Genomic DNA, 21,264 nt, shown 5'->3' with positions numbered 1-21,264 from the left:
TGACCTACAGTTTCACTTCCTTTGATGTGCGTTTTATATTGGTACGCTTTTATGGTATGATGGTTAATAGGGATTACAAGCCACAGACGCTTGCGTTTTAAAGATTTGGCTTCCAGTGTTAAGCCAGGCATACATGGAATAAAATTCAGCTGTTTAACAGAGGCTGGACAAATTTTGATCCATATATGGGTAGCCTGTTGTCCCGATTGTACAGAAGTCTATTGGGACAACATGCTACCCAATAGACCTCCAATCGATCAGCGTGAACAGCTAAAGCTAGCAGCCCTGAGCAGTTTATTCTGATGGCGGGGAAATCTACCCACTGTCAAAATACAAAAATTTAGTGGGAAGGATTCCTCTACCCACATAAAGTGTGTAGATGGGGGGAAAAAAAAAAAAATAAAATTTAATGTGTGGGCTGCTTTAGCTAATGACTACATCTTTTAACTTAGCAAGAAAACAAAAAGAAATATTATAATTCATTAACATGCACAGGGAGCCTGGTGCCCTGAGGTGTTCTGTTACAGCACCTCTGCTACAGAAAACATATTACATAAAGGCGTTAGTTGTACCTCAGCCAGTCTGCCTTCAGCAAGGTGTCACCAAACATGTAAACAATGCAATATGAATAAAGGGGCTCCGATCTCACAGAGTTTAGCGATCTGCATGCCTGTCACATAATGCAAAAAATCCAGGTATGATCTTTATGACATGGTTCCTTTGGTCCAGCTTAAACCAATAGGCATACATTGCTCATAGCAGTGGGGCCGCCGTGGGAAGGACAATTATTATGTTAGCCAGCGCTACTACAGTGATCGCTGTCTTCCATCTGCACACCACCGGGGGGGGGGGGGGGGGGGGGAGGGTTGGGCACCTTCTATTTTCCAATTAATAAAAAACGCATTCTCTCATTGGAGGGGGTGGAGATAGTGATGTGACTGCCCCTCCTGTCTAATCAAAGAATGCTTCTTTTCCCATACATGTGTGTACGGTTCTGTGAATGAAGACCCCCTGGAGGCAGTGGGGTGCCCAGCTGAAGATTGTGGCAGTCACTATAGTAGTGCCTAAGGGCATTTTCACACTGAGACGCTTTACAGGCACTATAGCACTAAAAATAGCGCCTCTTTCACTCCAGTGTGAAAGCCCGAGTGCTTGTGCACTGGCAGGACACTCAATTAAGTCCTGCAAGCAGCATCTTTGAGGCGCTTTAAATTATTTGAAATAAATGGGCAGCACCGCTCTGAACCCCTTTTTCAGCCGCTAGCGGCCAAAAATACTCCCGGTGCTGCTCAGTGTGAACGTGCCTTAATACTACAGTGATTTGCCGCTTACACTCAGGTATGAATGTATACCCACACTGTGCTAAGCTGGACCAATGGAAGTTTCCAATATAGATCATTCCTGAAGTTTGGGTTTTTAAAAGCTACATACACAAGCACCATTGGCACTATAATCTTCACCCCATTTCCTTCCAGGGTCAGCATCTTCAGTCATAATCTTCACAATCACAACCTGGGCTTGTGATTGTGAAGGCTAATGCAAGAAGATTTTCTGGAGATCGTAAAGGAGGGCACTCTGTAACTCATTCAGTTCATTTGTCGGAAAAGCTGTACTGGGGTGTTAGATCAGCCTATAAAACGACCTAGAGATGTCTAACTCATAGTTGACCTTAACGTAGAAAGAAAAGTAGGGGTTTGAGTGTGTATGAGGGAAAGAAGACGGGCGGGGGAAAAGAGGAAGGAACCTTCGCTGAGAGCTGTAGGTACGGTCCAGCTATGTGACTGGCTCAGATGTAATGAGGAATCCTTTTCTATGTGTTTAAAATTTCTCTGGTGTGTCTAGTATGGTAGGTAGAAAGGAAGATTTTGTGGGACTTTAAGGGAATGCCATGTCAGGAGAAAACATGAAGTTTTCATCCTTAGCCATGGATTTGATGGGTGGAGACCCACTGCTGATGGCTCCTCCACATGCAGCTGGGAATCTCCTTCCCACCTTTCTTGTGCAGATTGGCCAATCAGGCATGGCGTTGACGGGGCCCCTCCCTGGGAATGGGAGTTTATAGTAGCCGATGGTTCATTTGCTTGACTCAATCACAAGGAAGCATACACTGATCCCACACACTGGTTACCCTCTTCGCTGGGAGATTAGCCACCCTCTTCTGGTATTTTTTTTTCTTCCCTCTACTTGGTTCTATTTCATATACACCTCCTCATGTAGTCCCCTTGTGGGAACACAGACATTGTCACATCTTTACACATTTAATCCCTTTGACACTTTTTCTAGGAACACTATGTACTTTTTGTGCACACATTGGATCATGCTGTGACTACTGTGTTTGGCTCTGGGCAATGTTCTGTCCCTGGACGGTTCCCCCATCTCAACCCCAGGGGAGACATCATGCCTGTTACCCCGGTCTTCCTTGGCGGATACCGGACCTGGCCTTGAGGCTGTGTAGTAAGTATCCCAATCTATCTCCACCCTGTTGGTATATAATCCCTCTGTCCTCCCTCATTCTAAGGGCATTATCATTAACCCCTGTTCATTTCCTTCCCAGTATATTACTTCACAACACTCCTGATGTATGGATGCCAGGAAACGCGTTGAGTGCCACTAGATGCCAACAGTTACTTGTCTCCATTACATATGTTTTTCAATCATTATATCATGTTTGCCATGTCTAATTTTTATCTGTATTGCATATTATCAGCAGCATATTCAGGGTAAGTCTTCTGACAACCTATCTATTTGATACAAAATGCTATGTATTCTAGATTTTAATAATGTACTGCAATTTCATTTGTGTTATTTTCTCCTGACATGGCGTTGCCTTATTTAAAGTCCCACAAAATCTTCCTTTCTACCTACCAAATCAGGGATGGAGGCCACCATGTGTTTTATATAGTGTGTGTCAGGTCACGTCCATTGAGTGTCTAGTATGGCATTGGAAATCTTCTGAGACATTATCCAGGAAATCTTTTGTTTGGTCAGGTAAAGAGAGACCGAGGGGGACTTCCACGCCCGAGCTATCGTTATCTTGGCCCCCAGGAAAATAAAGTGGATTAGGGTTTGGGTCAATTTAGGCACATCCAGGATTCGACTGTTAAGGAGTGCAGTTGCGGGGTCCTGTTTCACCACATATCCAGTGGATTTGCGGATGAGATTACAGATTCTGTTCCAGTATCCTCCAATTCTGTGGCATTCCCATAGGGCGTGCAGGAGGGAAGCTTAAGTGGCCACATCCTCTAAAGCAAAGGGGAGAAGATTGAGGGAAAAATTTGGTGAAACGGGTGGGAACTAGGTACCAGCGGGACATGACTTTGCTGTCCGCCTCCACAAGGGAGCTATTAAGGATTCCCCTGTAGGAGCAGGCAAAATTAGTGTGCCAAATCCCACTCTCAAGGTCATGCTCCCATTTCAGCATGTAGGTCGCTTTCTCTGAAGGTTTGGCTAAGGCTGAGTAAATTAGGGAGATTCCCCCTCACGCTCACAGCAGGATACAGAAAGTGAGCTCTCAGAACTTTTCCACCCCGACGCAGTAAATGCAACAACTGGTTGTAACGGAATGTTTCCAAAGGGGACATGTCCAATTTAGGGAAACAATAGCTGAGTGTGAGGGAGTGTTGTTTATGTAGGGAGTCGAATAAGGTCATGGAATGTGATAGGGTGGGGGGGGGGGTAATTCTTTCTGTGGGCTCCAGATCAGGAAGTCTAGGGTATGATTGGGGGTTGCCTGCCTTTCTATTCCTACCCAGTCTGTGTCCGGTCTTGAATAAATGATCGAGAATTGGCAGAGTTGGGCAGCCTGGTAGTACCACCATAACTTAGGTAACCCCAATCCCCCTTTTTTCCTAGATCTATATAGCACAGTCTTGGAGAGGCAATGTGCCTTACTGCCCCAGATGAAGCAGATAAAATTGCTGACTGCAGCTTGTCTAGAAGACGTTTGATTATGGGGAGGGAACGGAAGAGGTACAAGATTCTGGGTAGTAAGGTCATCTTAACCGCATGCACGCTCCCCAGCCAGGACAGCCTGTAGAGAGACCATTGGGCGAGGTCTTCCGATAGTCTCTTGAACATAGGGGGAATAATTGTATTGGTGTAACAGTTCAATTTTAGATGTGAGTTGAACAGGTAGGGGATAGAGGATGGGCTCCAGGAGAAAGGGAAGTGTCTTTTTTAACCTATCCACCAGGTCTTGGGGAGTGGAGATATTGAGGGCAGTTGATTTGGTCATGTTGACCTGCAGGTCTGATACTAATCCAAATTTTTCCAAAAGTCAGAGGATAATGGGGGTGGAGATGAGAGGGAAAGTGACAAAGAAGTACATAGTCAGCAAATAAAGCACACTTCTGCGTCAAATGACCACATTTTACACCATGTATGTGAGGGTGTTATATAATGGCTATCGCCAAAGTTTGTATTGCGATGGTGAAAAGGATGGGGGGAAAGGGGGCACCCTTGCCTGCTACCTTTCAGGTGGAAAGGTGACCTTGCATTCTGATTTGGGCTTTAGGAGTTGAGTAAAGGGCTTCCAGGATTCTAATAAAGTCCGGGCCAAAACCCCCATTTTTGTAGTATGGTGAAAAAGGTATGGCCAAGTGACAGTGTCAAATGCCTTTTGGAGGTCTATGGATAAGAGCGAGCCCTCCTGGGGAGGACCTCCATCCCAAGAAGATTGCATGAGGGAAAATTAAGTCCACTGCTCTCCTAATCTAGTCTGGCCCCTGCCTCCCGGGAATAAATCCCACCTGATCCTTATGGATATAGGTATTGATAAAGGAAGCTAGTCTGTTAGATAAGATTTGTCATCTTTAAATCGTTGATTAGCCGGTTCCGGACCAGCTGCCATAGTTATACTGCAGCAGGTTGGTTCGGCTGCGCGAAGCATCGTAGCTATAAGTCGCGCACGTGCCCCCCCATGACGATTGGAAAAGCTTGCCTGGACCTGGTGATCAGTTCTGGTGAATGAGATCCTTCCCCTGTCGTGTAACTGTAAACACTGACAGGGGAAGTGAGGTTATCTCTCCTCAGTCTGGAACGGAAAAGACCGACACGAGGAGACATCTAACAGTGAGTTGCACCAACACTACGCTGACACCAGGTCACGTAGGCACACCATTCACCCCCCTCGATCACATCCCCCCAATTAACCCCTTCACCACCTGTCACTCAGTACAGCATTGATTTTTCTCAAATCGCCTTTCAGGACAACTTTGGAGAGAGCGTAGCTCCACCTTCTTCACAGGAAACACATGCAGCCTTTAAATTCCTCCTCTTCCACTATGGCCTCAGTTATTGTTTCCTCCGCCATGGTGGAAGCATGTGCCTGGAACCAGAGAGCTGCGCTCTCTCCAAGGTTGGAGTTTTAGGCTTACCTTTGTTTTTATTTCTTCAGTGACCATTCCAGCACCTCCCCAACCCCCCCCCCCCCCAGGGGCGGGGGGTGTTCTGCAGTTCCTGGTCTCTCCATCTCAGGGGAGTTTAGGGCCCTCAGGAGGTGCCCGGATTCCGCTTTTACAAAGGCTCCTAGAGATGGCTCTGGTGGCCGGGCAGGGGCATCATGTCTGGTGATGCAGCTTCCTGAGGGGGAAGTGGCCTGTGGTTCCAAGCTCCTGATACGCAGAGACCAGGGAGCGGGTCCATAGACCGGCGCTTCCGTTTCCGGCCCTTGCTGATGATGCGGGGACCGGGGAAGTTTAAAAACCTATGGTTTTTCAGGTCATTGCTGCTGCAAAATGGATGAGACACAGCCACGGCGGATACAGGCGTCCCTAGCACCGGTCAAGCCCAGGTAAGAGAGGTACAGTGGTGCCTTTTTTCTGATCCGTATGGGCTTTTGCGAGTTGTTTGTTTTCCTCCGTGAAGGGAGCCTGAAGCTGCACGGTCAGAGGTTACTTAACTCGGACCCTGCAACATGGACCGGGTGCCTTACTGCCAACACTGCTTAGGTTTTTTTCTGTTTTCCCTTTGGCTTGGGGGTGGTTTAGCTGTACACTAGTGGTAATTGGTTTTTTTAGGACACTAGATTTAGTTAAAATTTTTCTCGTTACAGGAAAAAGCGTTAGGAAAAACTAAACATGTAAATCCACCAAGTCAAAGGAAATGTCCTTCTTGCAAGAACCCCCTTAGAGATTCATGGCAAAAGGCGATGTACAGATCCTGTATTAAGGACCTGGTGGAGGAAGAAACGTCCCAGAAGTACAAGGACTTATTGTCTGTTTGGGAACTTATGAACTTGCTGAGTTCTGTCAAGTCCATGTTGGTACAGAACCCAGCAGTTCAGGTTGAGCCCCAGCATCCACCACCTAGTCCAAAAGCATCCTCACCCAGGCCATTGGAGGCTGAGAACTCGGGTGATTGGGGGGGGGGGGGGGGGGTTACTCTTCTCACCCAGGGACTCAGATGAGGAGGAAGAGGAAGACGATAGCAGAGCCTCTTGGTACAAGTTATCTTTGGAGGAGGTGGATGACCTCTTAAGAGCAAACTACACTACCCTAGAGATTCAGGAGAAAAAAAAAGAAGAAAAAAAAAAAAAAAAAAAAAGTACAACTGTCAGTTCACAACAAAATGTACCAGGGTCTGGATGAAACTAAACAGTGTTTCCAGTTCATAGGGTTCTATCAGAGTCAGTCAAGAAAGAATGGAAGGACCCCGAGAGAGGCCCTTTTTGCTCCGAGACCCGAAGAAGAAGGTTTCACTTCAAAGATAAGGAGTCCAAGGTTTGGAATAAGAAACTCATGGGTAGATGCCGCTTTCTCACAGGTTTCCAGATGCACAGACCTTGCGTTTGAGGACATGGGGGTGCTAAAGGATGCGATGGATAAGAAGGCAGACTCCCTCCTTAAAAAAGCTTGGGATTCTACGTCAGTCAGCCTCAAACGTGCTATGGCTTACACGGTTGTGGCAAGGAACCTGGAATGCTGGGTGGAGAAGCTGAAAAGCCACGTTGAAGCGGACACACCACAAAAAGATCTGTTAACTGCTTTTAACATTTAAAAGGAAAAGTCTTTAAATATATGGCTGATGCATCTGCCGAATCAGTCAAGTTGGCAGCAAGGTCAGCAGCACTGGTGAACTCAGCCAGACATGCGGTCTGGCTGAAAACCTGGTCTGATGACACAGCTTCTGAGGTTAAGCTGTGCAGTTTACCTTTTTCGGGTGATCTGCTTTTTGGTCCAGACCTTGAAAATCTTAGATAGGACAGCCGACAAAAAAAAAAAAAAAAAAAAAAGGGAAAAAAGCCTTTCCCTGCTAAGAAGAAACAGTCGATCCAAAAAGAATTTGTGCTGTTCAACAGCCCTATAAGAATAAGGAGCAGGCCTGTAAGAGCCGTTGGGGCTCCCTAAGGGGTAAGGGAAAAGGAGGAGTTCTTTTCAGATCACCCCAGACCAGCCCTCCAAAAGCAAGTGACAATCTCACCCCAGTAGGGGAAAGATTGTCAGCTTTTCATCTACAGTGGGACATGACAACTCCAAGTCTGTTTGTGAAAATCATGATAACTCGGGGATACAGGCTGGAATTTTTAGAGCCACATGAGCAGATTTCATGTTACAGCCCTACCAAGAGATCGGGAAAAAGCTTCTGAGATGAGCCTACTGCAGCATCTGATTCAGCAAGAAGTAATCATCTAGGTCCCAAAAAGTCAGGAAAGCAGGGGCTTCTACCCTCCTATTCCTGGTGAAGAAGCCTTCAGGGAAGCAGCGAATGATTCTGAACTTCAAGATCTTGAACAAATCAATTCGGTGCAAGCATTTCAGGATGGACACAATCTTTTCAATTATGAAATTGCTGACTCCAGGCTGTTTCATGGCATCTCTGGATCTAAGAGATGCTCTTCATGTTCCGATAAATCAGGCTTCTCAATGTTTTCTAGCCAGGCCCTGATCACCCGGCGGGTGATCAAAGTTAGGTTTTAGCATCAGATAGCATTCTGCGTCGCCCCAGGCAGCGTCAAATCAGTGCCAGTAGTGCCAACACCCTCGCACGCACCATACACCTCCCTTAGTAGTATAGGGTCTGAACGGATAGATATCTGAGCAAATCTATACTAGTGTCTGCAGCAGTTTAGGGTTCCCAAAAATGCAGTGTTAGAAGGATCAGCCCAGATACCTGTTAGTGCCTGCGTTTAGCCCCTCGGCTCAGCCCACCCAAGTGCAGTATCAATCGACCACTGTCACTTACAAAAACACAAAATGCATAACTGCAGCATTTGCAGAGTCAGGCCTGATCTCTGCGAATGCTAAAAGGTTTTTTTTGGTAGCATTTGAATCAGTCGCTGACAGTCAGGTGCTTTTTCTTCTTGTGAGTCTCACTAGTGTACCAGTAAATTTAAAGACCAAAATGTCAAATCGAAGGTACACTAGTGAAGATGCCTACACATCTGAGCATGACAGATGGTGAAGAGGAAGTCACTCATCTGTCAGATTCAGGCTCAGAATATGAACCTGTAGACAGCAGCGGCACCCTGACAGATAGCTCTGACGACAGAGTTGTGGTCCCTGCCAAGGTCAAGCGGACCAGACCCCATTCTTCTGCTGTCATTGATGTGCAAGAACTGCAGGTCCCTCGTATGGAGCAGAGAGCCAGTGCTAGTGCTGCTCATCCTTCTGGTGAACTGGCAAGCACCAGCAGCCTAGTACATACTGGTCGTACATCCAGCACTGGCAGTAACACTTGGTGACATGGCAAGTTCCATATGTGCAGTTTAAGCTGGCAAGCACGAGTAGTGTCCTGCTGCCACCAAGACGGCAAACACAGGCACGTCGTGCCCTTCCTGCTGCATTCACCAATCCTTATTGGGAACCCACCACTTCTGCAGCACCCGTACTTCCCCCATTCACCTTCAACCCGGAATTCAGGTGGAAATAGTTGATTTTCTGTCACTTGATATTTATTCGCTGTTTTTCACTGAAGATCTCTATAGATCTATTGTGGACCAAAGCAATTTGTATGCTAGTCAATTCAATTCATCGCTGCTAATCCCCAGCTGACCCTTGCCAGAGATTGGAAACCAATTACGGTTTCCAAATTTAAGACCTTTCTGAGCCTATCCCTCTTCATGGGCAGAACTAAAAAGAGTGAGTTGGTCATATTGGTCCACTGACCCAATTCACCATAGACCTGTGTTCTCTGCCTCCATGACCAGGACATGATATGAGCAAATCTTGCGGTTCATGCATTTCAATGACAATGAACTCTGTCGTCCTCGGGGTGACCCTGGATTTGATCGGCTCTACAAAATTTGGCCCCTCGTAAACCACTTTGACCAATGTTTTGCAGCCTTGTTTATTCCCGATCAAGTTGTCTGTGATGAGTCCCTAATTAAGTTTTCTGGCCACTTGTCATATCAAACAGTATCTTCCCAGCAAGCATGCCAGATACGGGGTCAAGATGTATAAGCTCTGTGACAGGACAACAGGCTATACATATAGTTTTATGGTTTACAAGGGAAGAAATAGTCACGTAGAGCCGGAGAACTGCCCAGACTACATAGGGAGCGCTGGGAAGATAGTGTGGGACTTGGTGTCACCCTTATTCGGAAAGGGGTACCACTTGTATACGTGGACAATTACACGAGCGTGCCACTTTAGTCACCTTTGATTGTGGAATTGGCGCATGTGGCACTGTGCGATCTAATTGCTGGGGCTTCTCCCAACGGCTTGTAGAATCCCGACTTAGACGGGGGGGGGGAAGAGAGCCTGCTTGAGGTGTAATCATTTGTTAGCAGTGAAGTGGAAGGATTCACGGAATGTTTTTGTTCTGTCTTCGCTTCACACAGACACGTTGTGGTTGTATCTCTCTCTCGCTCTACTGTCCGCTCACTATTGTTCTATATCTATCATTCTCTCCATTTTATTTTTACTATGTTTTATTGTATTTGCTTTGCAGGTATGTTATACTGTAAGGTTTGTTTTGTTGTTAACCATCATTTGCTTAGCAGGTATGCCATTCAGCTACAGGACAGGTTTATTTATCTTGACAGCAACAGCGTTTGCTTCCACAATACCTAAAGCAGTGACTCCAGCGCTGTCTAAGGTGATTTCACCACCACAGTTAAGAAAATGGTGCATGTATGCCCATCATTAGAAGTGGGTGGATGAAGGGCGGTATTCTAATGTTGGGTATACCCACCGATCAATCTTTCGTTCAGCCTACATGAAAAAAAAAACGAACATTACATTGAATGCCCAACAAGGACCAGCAACGTACTGGTATGTTGCTGGACTTTGAGTGGTTATACCAGAATGATGCCTGCAGGTTTAGGTATCATCTTGGCATCATTCTTTTCAGCCAGCGGTCGGCTTTCATGTAAAAGCAATCCTAGCGGCCAATTAGCCTCTAGATTGCTTTTATAAACAGTGGGAGGGAACAACCCCCCCCCCACAGTCTTTCATGGTTTTCTTGTGCTGTCCCAACAGGGAGCCCGAGAATGCAGCCGGTGGTTCCACTAGCTGACCATAGAGTTGATCAGAGACCAGAACGGCTCCAATCGTCTCTATGGCCTCAGAAACCGTAAGCTACAAGCATTTCATGACTTAGGTGTCGCTGGATATAATCAGCGCCATTGGGAAATTGGCAAAGCATTTTATCACATTGATTTTGGTGTGGTCAGATGCTTTGGAGGGCAGAGGAGAGATCTAGGGTCTAACAGACCCCAATTTTTTTTTTTCCCCCTTCAAAAAACACCTGTCACTATACTGTTCAAGCATTACTCCATGGGGTATGGTTATCACTGCATGGATGGTCTATTCTTATGTGAGAGTTTGTCAGATTTGTTTTTAGGTGCATCATTTGTACAGGTGTGTTGTGCGTGTGGATCCTTGCATTTACGCAGGAGCATCAGGTGCGTCAAGGTAATTTCTTGCATGGGCAGCCAGCTGGTTGCGGCTTAGTGGATGGTTTCTGGGTGATGCCGTCCACCAGCAGTGTTTGGTGTCCAGGCAAGGGGTGTGGTTGGCATAAGTGCTTCCAGTTGGTTATTTTCTGTTGTATTTACCATTTTCAGGTGCATCACCTCGAGGGCGATTTATTCATGTTGGTCCAGCTTTTATGCAGGAGCATGCATGTCATTTGGGGTTCTCAGGTGGCAGATAGTTGGGTCACATCTCAGGATCTATCACGTCCATAGATCCATATGGTCCGGGATGTATTTAAGTGTCATACAAATTTTCGGCCGTAGCTCATACGTCATATGCTGCATGATCATTTCCTACGCTTATCTGTTACTCATCACACTCTGTGGGTATCGCAGCCCTGAGTGTTCGTTGTTAATTGCCTGTCACAGCACTACAGGTGGCTCAGGCTAGCTCATTGCATTCACGTAGGGTAGGCGGGGCATCAGGTTCATTGACACTGGTTTGACACGTTACTGCACCCACATATTCAGTGTTAGGTTGGTGGAGGTAGGGGGTGTTGTGGTCCATAAATATTTCTTCAAGGTTCTTTGTCATTTTCTCATCTTAGATACGATCATGTCTCTCGTGTCGGAAAATGACGAGTTTGCATTCATTCCTCCATCATTAGCTGGGGGTTCAGAGCATGGCAGCGCCCTGTCTAAGGAGTTGGACTGTTCCCAGGCTCACGGCATAACTTCGTCGTAGGGCCGTTGCATTCCCTGCCACAGTGAGGAAAGCAGAGTTATTTAGATTACGGTTTCCCAATCCTTTGCAGCAGGTGTCTGTTCACAGTTCGCTGATGGAGATTCATGCCCTGTTAAATACTGTCAATGTCCATGTCGTCGATGCAGGATAGGATGGAGGTGATGGAAGCCCAGGCAGCTAGAGCACAGGTGTCGCCAGCACCTGCAGCTCAGGTTCCTCCCAGTGCTCCCGCAGGTAATGTTGCCATATCATTTACCCGTGGCAGCTCCATCCCCTCTAGCGGCATTCGGTTTTTACGGCCCATTTCATTCCTGCCAATATTTAAAAAAAAAAAAAAAAAAAAAAACATTCTGGAAGGGAAAGATGTGAATCTGGTCTCACTGCTGATAACTTCACAGGATGTCAGAGAATAAGCCTTACAATTGCAGGGAGTTTTCGGTTGTGCTAAAAACCAAAGACCCCAGGCTCAATCGCAAGCTTAGTGTGGCAGAATTTGTGCTGGCTTTTGGGATCTTTCGTGACATCATTTGTGCGATTAGTCCTGACAGAAGGGTGGAACTGGACTTGTATTTGCACAAAGTAGTGGATTTAGTGCACAAATACCGGGGGTGCATTTTCCATGACTATCATCGGTCTTTCTCAGCTAAGGTGGCGGCCACTTTGGCGCAATTTCAGGTTATGTGTTGGAGCAATGTGGACATTAAGCAGTTTTGCAGGCACTTTGCTAATCAAAAGGCTCCAGTGTGTAGCAATTGCCAATCCTCAGCACACACATTGGCATGGTGTCCCATATTTGAGGCCCTGGGTCAGTCAGGGATCAAATAGGTGGCTGGTGGGTCCTCCACAGGACAGTCTGGGCAGGTGGGCAAATTGGGCAGGCCCATTTATTACCTGGGTAAAAGCACAAGTGTGCAACAATTTTAACCATTCTGAGTGTAATTACAACCAGTGCAAGTTACTACATGTGTGACCCATTTGCTTCTGGGCCCATCCTAAATCCTTCTGTCTGGTCTAACCATTCAGTGCTTCTTGACTAAGCTAGGTCTATATTGATGCATTAGGGGCTTATTTAGAAGGCCATCCATCTTTGAGTCTCAGGCAATTCCTGCTGGATGGTTTCTCGGTAGGGTTCTACACAGGCTTAATCACGCTGCCTACTGAAGTGTTTGAATGTAGATATCTGGTCTGCTGACAATTAGGGATGAGCTTCGAGTTCGAGTCGAACTCATGTTCGACTCGAACATTGGCTGTTCGCAAGTTCACCGAACAATTTGGGGTGTTCGCGGCAAATTCGAATGCCGCGGAACACCCTTTAAAAGTCTATGGGAGAAATCAAAAGTGCTAATTTTAAAGGCTAATATGCAAGTTATTGTCATAAAAAGTGTTTGGGGACCTGGGTCCTGCCCCAGGGGACATGGATCAATGCAAAAAAAAGTTTTAAAAACGGCCGTTTTTTCAGGAGCAGTGATTTTAATAATGCTTAAAGTCAATCAATAAAAGTGTAATATCCCTTTAAATTTCGTACCTGGGGGGTGTCTATAGTGTGCCTGTAAAGGGGCGCATGTTTCCTGTGTTTAGAACAGTCTGACAGCAAAATGACATTTTGAAGGAAAAAACTCATTTAAAACTACCCGCGGCTATTGCATTGCCGACAATACACATAGAAGTTCATTGATAAAAACGGCATGGGAATTCCCCAAAGGGGAACCCAGAACCAAAATTTAAAAAAAAAAAAAATGACGTGGGGTTCCCCCTAAATTCCATACCAGACCCTTCAGGTCTGGTATGGATTTTAAGGGGAACCCCGCGCCAAAAAAAAAAAATGGCGTGGGGTCCCCCCAAAAATCCATACCAGACCCTTATCCGAGCACGCAACCTGGCAGGCCGCAGGAAAAGAGGGGGGGGGACGAGAGTGCGGCCCCCCCTCCCTCCTGAACCGTACCAGGCCACATGCCCTCAACATTGGGAGGGTGCTTTGGGGTAGCCCCCCAAAACACCTTGTCCCCATGTTGATGAGGACAAGGGCCTCATCCCCACAACCCTGGCCGGTGGTTGTGGGGGTCTGCGGGCGGGGGGCTTATCGGAATCTGGAAGCCCCCTTTAACAAGGTGACCCCCAGATCCCGGCCCCCCCCTGTGTGAAATGGTAAGGGGGTACATAAGTACCCCTACCATTTCACAAAAAAAGTGTCAAAAATGTTAAAAATGACAAGAGACAGTTTTTGACAATTCCTTTATTTAAATGCTTCTTCTATCTTCCTTCATCTTCTGGCTCTTCTGGCTCTTCTGGCTCTTCCTCCGGCGTTCTCGTCCAGCATCTCCTCCGTGGCGTCTTCTATCTTCTTCTCCTCGGGCCGCTCCGCACCCATGGCATGGGGGGGGAGGCTCCCGCTCTTCTCTTCTTCATTTTCTTCTCCGGGCCGCTCCGCAATCCATGCTGGCATGGAGGGAGGCTCCCGCTGTGTGACGGCGCTCCTCGTCTGACAGTTCTTAAATAACGGGGGGCGGGGCCACCCAGTGACCCCGCCCCCCTCTGACGCACGGTGACTTGACGGGACTTCCCTGTGACGTCACGGGGAATGCCACAGGGAAGTCCCGTCAAGTCACCGTGCGTCAGAGGGGGGCGGGGTCACCGGGTGGCCCCGCCCCCCCCGTTATTTAAGAACTGTCAGACGAGGAGCGCCCTCACACAGCGGGAGCCTCCCTCCATGCCAGCATGGATTGCGGAGCGGCCCGGAGAAGAAAATGAAAATGAAGAAGAGAAGAAGAGAAGAAGAGAAGAAGAGAAGAAGAGAAGAAGAGAAGAAGAGAAGAAGAGAAGAAGAGAAGAAGAGAAGAAGAGAAGAAGAGAAGAAGAGAAGAAGAGAAGAAGAGAAGAAGAGAAGAAGAGAAGAAGAGAAGAAGAGAAGAAGAAGAGAAGAAGAAGAGAAGAAGAAGAGAAGAAGAAGAGAAGAAGAAGAGAAGAAGAAGAGAAGAAGAAGAGAAGAAGAAGAGAAGAAGAAGAGAAGAAGAAGAGAAGAAGAAGAAAAGAGCGGGAGCCTCCCCCCCATGCCATGGGTGCGGAGCGGCCCGAGGAGAAGAAGACAGAAGACGCCGCGGAGGAGATGCTGGACGAGAACGCCGGAGGAAGAACCAGAAGAACCAGAAGAGCCAGAAGAACCAGAAGATGAAGGAAGATAGAAGAAAGAAGAAGCATTTAAATAAAGGAATTGTCAAAAACTGTCTCTTGTCATTTTTAACATTTTTGACACTTTTTTCGTGAAATGGTAGGGGTACTTATGTACCCCCTTACCATTTCACACAGGGGGGGGGCCGGGATCTGGGGGTCACCTTGTTAAAGGGGGCTTCCAGATTCCGATAAGCCCCCCGCCCGCAGACCCCCACAACCACCGGCCAGGGTTGTGGGGATGAGGCCCTTGTCCTCATCAACATGGGGACAAGGTGTTTTGGGGGGCTACCCCAAAGCACCCTCCCAATGTTGAGGGCATGTGGCCTGGTACGGTTCAGGAGGGAGGGGGGGCCGCACTCTCGTCCCCCCCCTCTTTTCCTGCGGCCTGCCAGGTTGCGTGCTCGGATAAGGGTCTGGTATGGATTTTTGGGGGGACCCCACGCCGTTTTTTTTTTTTTTTTGGCGCGGGGTTCCCCTTAAAATCCATACCAGACCTGAAGGGTCTGGTATGGAATTTAGGGGGAACCCCACGTCTTTTTTTTTTTTTTAATTTTGGTTCGGGGTTCCCCTTTGGGGAATTCCCATGCCGTTTTTATCAATGAACTTCTATGTGTATTGTCGGCAATGCAATAGCTGCAGGTAGTTTTAAATGAGTTTTTTCCTTCAAAATGTCATTTTGCTGTCAGACTGTTCTAAACACAGGAAACATGCGCCCCTTTACAGGCATACTATAGACACCCCCCAGGTACGAAATTTAAAGGGATATTACACTTTTATTGTTTGACTTTAAGCATTATTAAAATCACTGCTCCTGAAAAAACGGCCGTTTTTAAAACTTTTTTTTGCATTGATCCATGTCCCCTGGGGCAGGACCCAGGTCCCCAAACACTTTTTATGACAATAACTTGCATATAAGCCTTTAAAATTAGCACTTTTGATTATTCATGTTCGTGTCCCATAGACTTTAACGGTGTTCGCATGTTCGAACGAACTTTTTTCCTGTTCGCATGTTCTGGTGCGAACCGAACAGGGGGGTGTTCGGCTCATCCCTACTGACAATCATGCTTCGTTAGTAGACAAATTGCTAGAAGGTGAAGTGGCCAAAGGATTTGTTATGGGCCCTTTCAGTTCATCACCTTTTGGCATGTGGAGGGTCAGCCCCATTGGGGTAGTCTGTGGGAAATTCTCTAATGAATATCGTCTAATTTACAATTTGTTCGCACCTCATTTTTCGCATATTCCTAGCATCAATTCATTGATTCACTCAGTAGGAATTTTCATTAAAATTTTCAGTGGACACCGCCATACAGCATATTCTGTATTTGGGCTGGGGGAGCTTGGTTGTCAAAAGCAGATATTGCCAACGCATTCAAACTGCTTCCCATCAGTCCGGCTCTTTGGCAATGGCACGGTATTAAATGGTGTGATCAGCACTACTTTGCCACCAAACTAACCTTTGGTTCAAAAAGCAGTCCAAGGGGTGTCAGAGGGTGGTACATTACCTTGATTTTCTGCTTTTGGAGGTCCCTGGTCAGCAACCTAAGGATTTACAGTGTCTGACAGAACTGTTTGCAGAACTAAATGTTCCTTTGGTGGCCAGCAAGGTGGAAGGTCCAGCCAATATTATACATTTTTTGGGCATCATGCTTGATTCAAATTGAGAGTCTGTCCAGGGACAAGTTGGTTAGGATACAGCAGGCAGTTCATTCGTTTTTCCGGTCCAGTTTGCTCAAAAAGGGATCTGCAGTCACTCTTGGGCATGTTAAATCATGCGATTAAGATTATTTCACAAGGTAGGTCGTTTGTGTCCAGATTGTTGGCCCTTCTGCCCCTGTATCATTACGGTGACTTGGTTGTCCGCTTACAGATGGACACACAAGCCGATCTAGTAATGTGGGACAAGTTCCTGCGTGACTGGAATGGCATTTCGTTGCTCATTCCACAGTCAACCAGTGAGTCACCTAGGGTTTTCTCAGATGCAGCTGCATCAGTGGGGTTGCGACTATTGTCTGTACTGAATGGCTGGTTGGCTGTTCACCGTCAGAGGTTCCCCACATACCTAAGTTTGCGCAGACTTCGGCTCTGTTCGAAGTCTACCCAATTTTGGTGGCAGCAGGAAGTTCGGTCATTTTTTTCCACTGATAATCTGGCCACCTCCGAAATCAACAAGGGCAGGTCAGGGTTGCTGAGCATCAAGTCCTTCATGCGTAGGTTGACTTCTAGATTCCATTTTCAAGGGGAATTCATTAGTGGGAATCACAACAGTGCAGAGGATGCACCATCATGGTTTAAATTTAATCAATTTTTTCTTACAGTACCTGGATGCAGAGCGGGTGGGCAAGCCGGTTCCTCCATATTCCTGGCTCATCATGGACTAACCAGCTTCTGGACGCAGGCAACCGAGCTGACTAAGAAGTCTCTATCCAGCAACACATTCAAGCCATACACTACCAGGTTGAATACATTTAACACATTTGAGTCAACACCATTGTTGTCATTTGGAGAATATCAAGTATGTGATGGCATTTGCAGCATATTGCCACAGCGATTTGGCGTTATCTGATAGGACCATTAAATTATATCTAGCATTCAGTATTTCAGGACGCTACAAAACCCTGCTAGTCTATTTTTGCTGCTCACCCTCTTAAGGCCATGTTGAGGGGCATGCAGAGGTCACAGGGGCAGGTTCACGTATCTAGACTGGCACTTACCGGCCAGATGATTTGGGACATGTCAGACATTTTGTCGGCATTCCCGTTTGGTCTGGGTCCCAGTTTGGTGCTCAAGGCAACATTGCATTTGTTGGCTTCCTCGGGCCTGGGGAAGTTTCAGGTTAGTCGTCATGCTCCTTTTCTGGTCAAAAGCAGTCTTATCAGGTATGCTGATGATTACTCTCTGCAGCTCAACAACAAGACTAGACAAGTGGGTCAGGGTTTCATGGTTAAATATTATGTTACCAACAGCAGGTGGTGTCCGGTGGAGGTTCTTGACCCTTTGTAGGTTATTGGCATCTTCCCCACTGGACAGTCCTATATTGCCATTTCCCACTTATCTGCTCTCATGGCAAAATTAGGCATCAACCCCAAACTGTTTAGCGGACATTCGTTTAGGATCGGGGCGGCTTCCAAGCAGGGGGTCCCTACTTTAAATGATCAAATACATGGGACATTGGAGGTCCTCCTGTTTTGGCAGGTATATACCAGAATCCCATACAGAAGTCAATCGGGAATTTGCTTCTTTGTTGGATTGATGTTTGTTATCCAATTTTTCATTAAACTTACATTTTTCACACCTACTCATGCGTCTTTTGCCATCTTTTCAGGTATACTGGCCAGCCAGACCAAAGCACAACGCAGGTCTTGGTAGGTTAGGGGTTTTCGCGTCAATATAAAGACTCGGATACAAAAATATTTTAGATAAAAAATTTGCAGCGTGTTTGAAACACTGTGCGTATTTGAAGCGCTTCCGATTCATTGCAATGGAGAGGGGCTTTTTTTGAGGCACTTTAAGTGCTCCAATAATGCTACTTGCAGGACATTTCCCCGCCCCACCAGAGCACCACCCCAGTTTGAAAGCATCCATTGAAATGAATAGGAAGCAGTTTTCAGGTGCCATTTTAAGTGCAAAAGTGCCTCAGTGTGAAAGGGGTTTAACGGGAAGGCAAGAAGCTTAGTGCAGGAGAGACACACAGCCTATTTTCCATTAAAGGCCTTCCTGAGAGAAAATTAAGCTTTCCCACTTAACTGTTCCGCCTTCATTAATAAAAAAAAAAAAAAAAAAAAAACCCCGCAAGGATGTCTTTATGGCCAGTTTACATTACATTTTTAGAGTTTAACAAAAACGTAGTCACATTGTGCAGCCCCCTTTTAACAAATCCAGGGATACTTCTCTCTACTGGCTCCTGCCAAGATTTGAATTTGGCACAGCAATGCATAGCTCCGCCACAGCAGGAAGACTTGATGGATCACAAGTGTAGACACATCACCGCACTTCCACCAGCTCTGCAACTAAAAGGCCCATACACCTGCAGGAACCCCCACTACCTGGTGATCCTGCCATGAAGGTCCTTGTTCCAGCACTTCCTGTTATGGGGGGGGGCCCCCCTTTCCATGTCTCCCTATTGTGTCTGGCAGCGTGATCTGTTGAATGGGCTTGTGTTGGGGGGTCTACAAGTAGTTGTTCCATGTTCAACATGCATGGTCCTCTAATAGCTGCAAATATTATAAAGCCATTATTAAGGATGAGCTCAATCGTGCTCGCACAGCCCAAGTGCAGAGCCCGCCAGGAAGTTGGTACTGCTCTAATCACAGGCAGTGAGCAGGGCCGCTGATGGGGGGGTGGGGGGGGGGAACCACCAATCCCAGTGTACAGGGCCTGATAACATAGGGGGGCCCACACAGGGAGGGGGATTAGTGACAGACGACAATTGCATTTCTTTTCCTTCAGTAGATGAAAGCTGCTCTCCTCCCCTTTCACTGCTGCCAGTTTTTATCTGCTAAGAAAGACAGTCGTCTTTCACTAATCTCCCTCCCTGTGTGGGCCTCCTCCTCTCAGCACCAGTTTTTAAGGTTATTTCTGCTCCTAAATTTATCTCTAACTTATGCTGGCCATACACTATACGAAAAAAATCGGTCGAAAAATCGTTCATATAGACACTTCGTTCTTTTTTCGGCAAGTTAATGGGCACAAATCTATAATAGTTTGTGACGTTTTTGTGGAAAAAAAAAAAAAAGCGAACGGCAAGTTTGGAAAATTTCTGCCGAACGTACGATAAATTGCAAGGTTAATGTGTTTCCCGTCCAAACTGTCTGCACTAGGAATATGTAAAAAAAAAGAACAAAATTTATTTATGTCCACTGAACGATTTATCGGTCATTACATGATGGCCCGATCGTTTGCGGTCACTGTCGAACGTTAGTTTTTCGAAAATGTGTTCGGCCGATTTTTCGTATAGTGTTTGGCCAGCATTAGGCTCCATGCACACTGATTTAAAATTCACTGCTTCTACAGGAGTTTTGCATTCTGTCTGTAGAAGCAGCTCAATGTTATCCTATGTGTCCATGCACATTAGGACGTTTGCAGGCGTATTTTGAGCTCAGCGAGGTAGAAAAAAAAAAAAAAAAAAAAAAAAAAAAAAAAACACCCTTCTGGTTTGCGTGTATGATTGGAGATTACTGGCAGAAAAAAAAAAAAAAAAATGCATAAACCTCTCCTAAACTTTGTACAAAAAATGCTCTATATGAGTATTTTTTTTCTGCTAGGTGAATTGGAGTTTTTTCTAACCCCAGTCTTGCCTTCATTTTTATTTATTAACTCAGTTTTATCTTTTAGATTTCTATGAGTTATGTTGTATTTATGTCTGCTAATAGTTTTATTGTATTTTTAGCGAAATATAGCTTTAATATTTTCTTGGGGGGGGGGGGGGGGGGGCCCTGTCTGGTAGTCTGTACAGGGCCCCGTGATTTCTATCAGCAGCCCTGGTAGTGAGACATTTCCCGATCTCTGTATCCGCGCATCGGGACAATGTCTCACTGCCTGTGGTTAGAGCAGCGCCAACTTCCTGGTGGGCTCTGCACGTGGGCTGTGCGAACACGCCGGAGCTCATCCTTAGCCATTATTGCATGGCATTTACAGCACATGCATATATAGGAAACAGGCTGCAATGTGATGCAACGGGTTGGCTTTTTTTGTGCAAGTGCTTTGCAACAAACAAATCTCATTTAGTTAAGGTTCACATGTCTACTCTCCACTTTGGAAATGCAATAAAGGTGAAGGTAAAAGCACTAGACACAGCACAGCTGTACATTTTTTGCAGAACAGATTGTCATGGACTAATGCTACTACTATGAAGTAGAGGGAACTTTTGCATAATACAGACAGTAAAAGTACATTGCTAATGTCAGTAATAGTAGAAGGCCTGCCTATCAGCTTGTGCAAGCAATAAGCACACACAACATGCAATCGCTGATTGCTTGCATATATTAATCAGCTAAACATGCACTTACTGTTTGCTGGGACGGATGGCTGGCAGCTGCAGGGGAAATTTCACAATCACAATGCTCTGGCAGTGAGGCAAAACCCTATTTATAAAGCAGAGGGCTTGATAGGCTTAGGTGACACCGAGAACCCTCCAATAGGCAACAGAGGAGGAGGTTCAATGTTCAGTGAGGATCAGGAAACAATACAGTCATCACAGGCTCTATGTAATGCATTATAGATTGTCTTTGTTCGCATTGTTTATATCTACAAGCAAATTACATTTATGCACTAAGTTTTGAGTTTATTAATGAAAAATACAAGCTTTCTATATTTTTTTTTTTTTTTTCTTGGCATATGGCTGCTGTATGTGAAATGAACTTGCTCCATGTAAATAAGCCTCTCAAGTCTCATCTACAATAAAAAAAAAAAAAAAAAAAAAACTGCCTGCTCACAAGCAAACTGCGAAATTTCGATTTAGAATCATTAGAACTAGTGATTTAGAACTATTGAAAAAAAT

At 46.0% G+C, this 21,264-nt stretch overlaps 1 protein-coding gene across 1 annotated transcript in view; it reads right to left on the bottom strand.

The window, feature by feature from the left end:
• The window catches only part of LOC141113341 (glutathione S-transferase P 1-like), a 125,458-nt gene extending 104,669 nt beyond the window's left edge, over nt 1-20,789 (bottom strand). Inside the window, exon 1 of the mRNA XM_073606408.1 lies at nt 20,774-20,789. Within this exon, the coding sequence (XP_073462509.1) occupies nt 20,774 (1 nt within the window). The 5' untranslated portion in view covers nt 20,775-20,789. The remainder of the gene's footprint in view (nt 1-20,773) is intronic.
• Nucleotides 20,790-21,264: the final 475 nt, after the last annotated feature.

This window comes from Aquarana catesbeiana, linkage group LG01, assembly GCF_042186555.1.
Source record: "Aquarana catesbeiana isolate 2022-GZ linkage group LG01, ASM4218655v1, whole genome shotgun sequence".
Lineage (NCBI taxonomy): Eukaryota > Metazoa > Chordata > Amphibia > Anura > Ranidae > Aquarana > Aquarana catesbeiana.
This window is presented reverse-complemented; position numbering and strand designations above follow the sequence as displayed.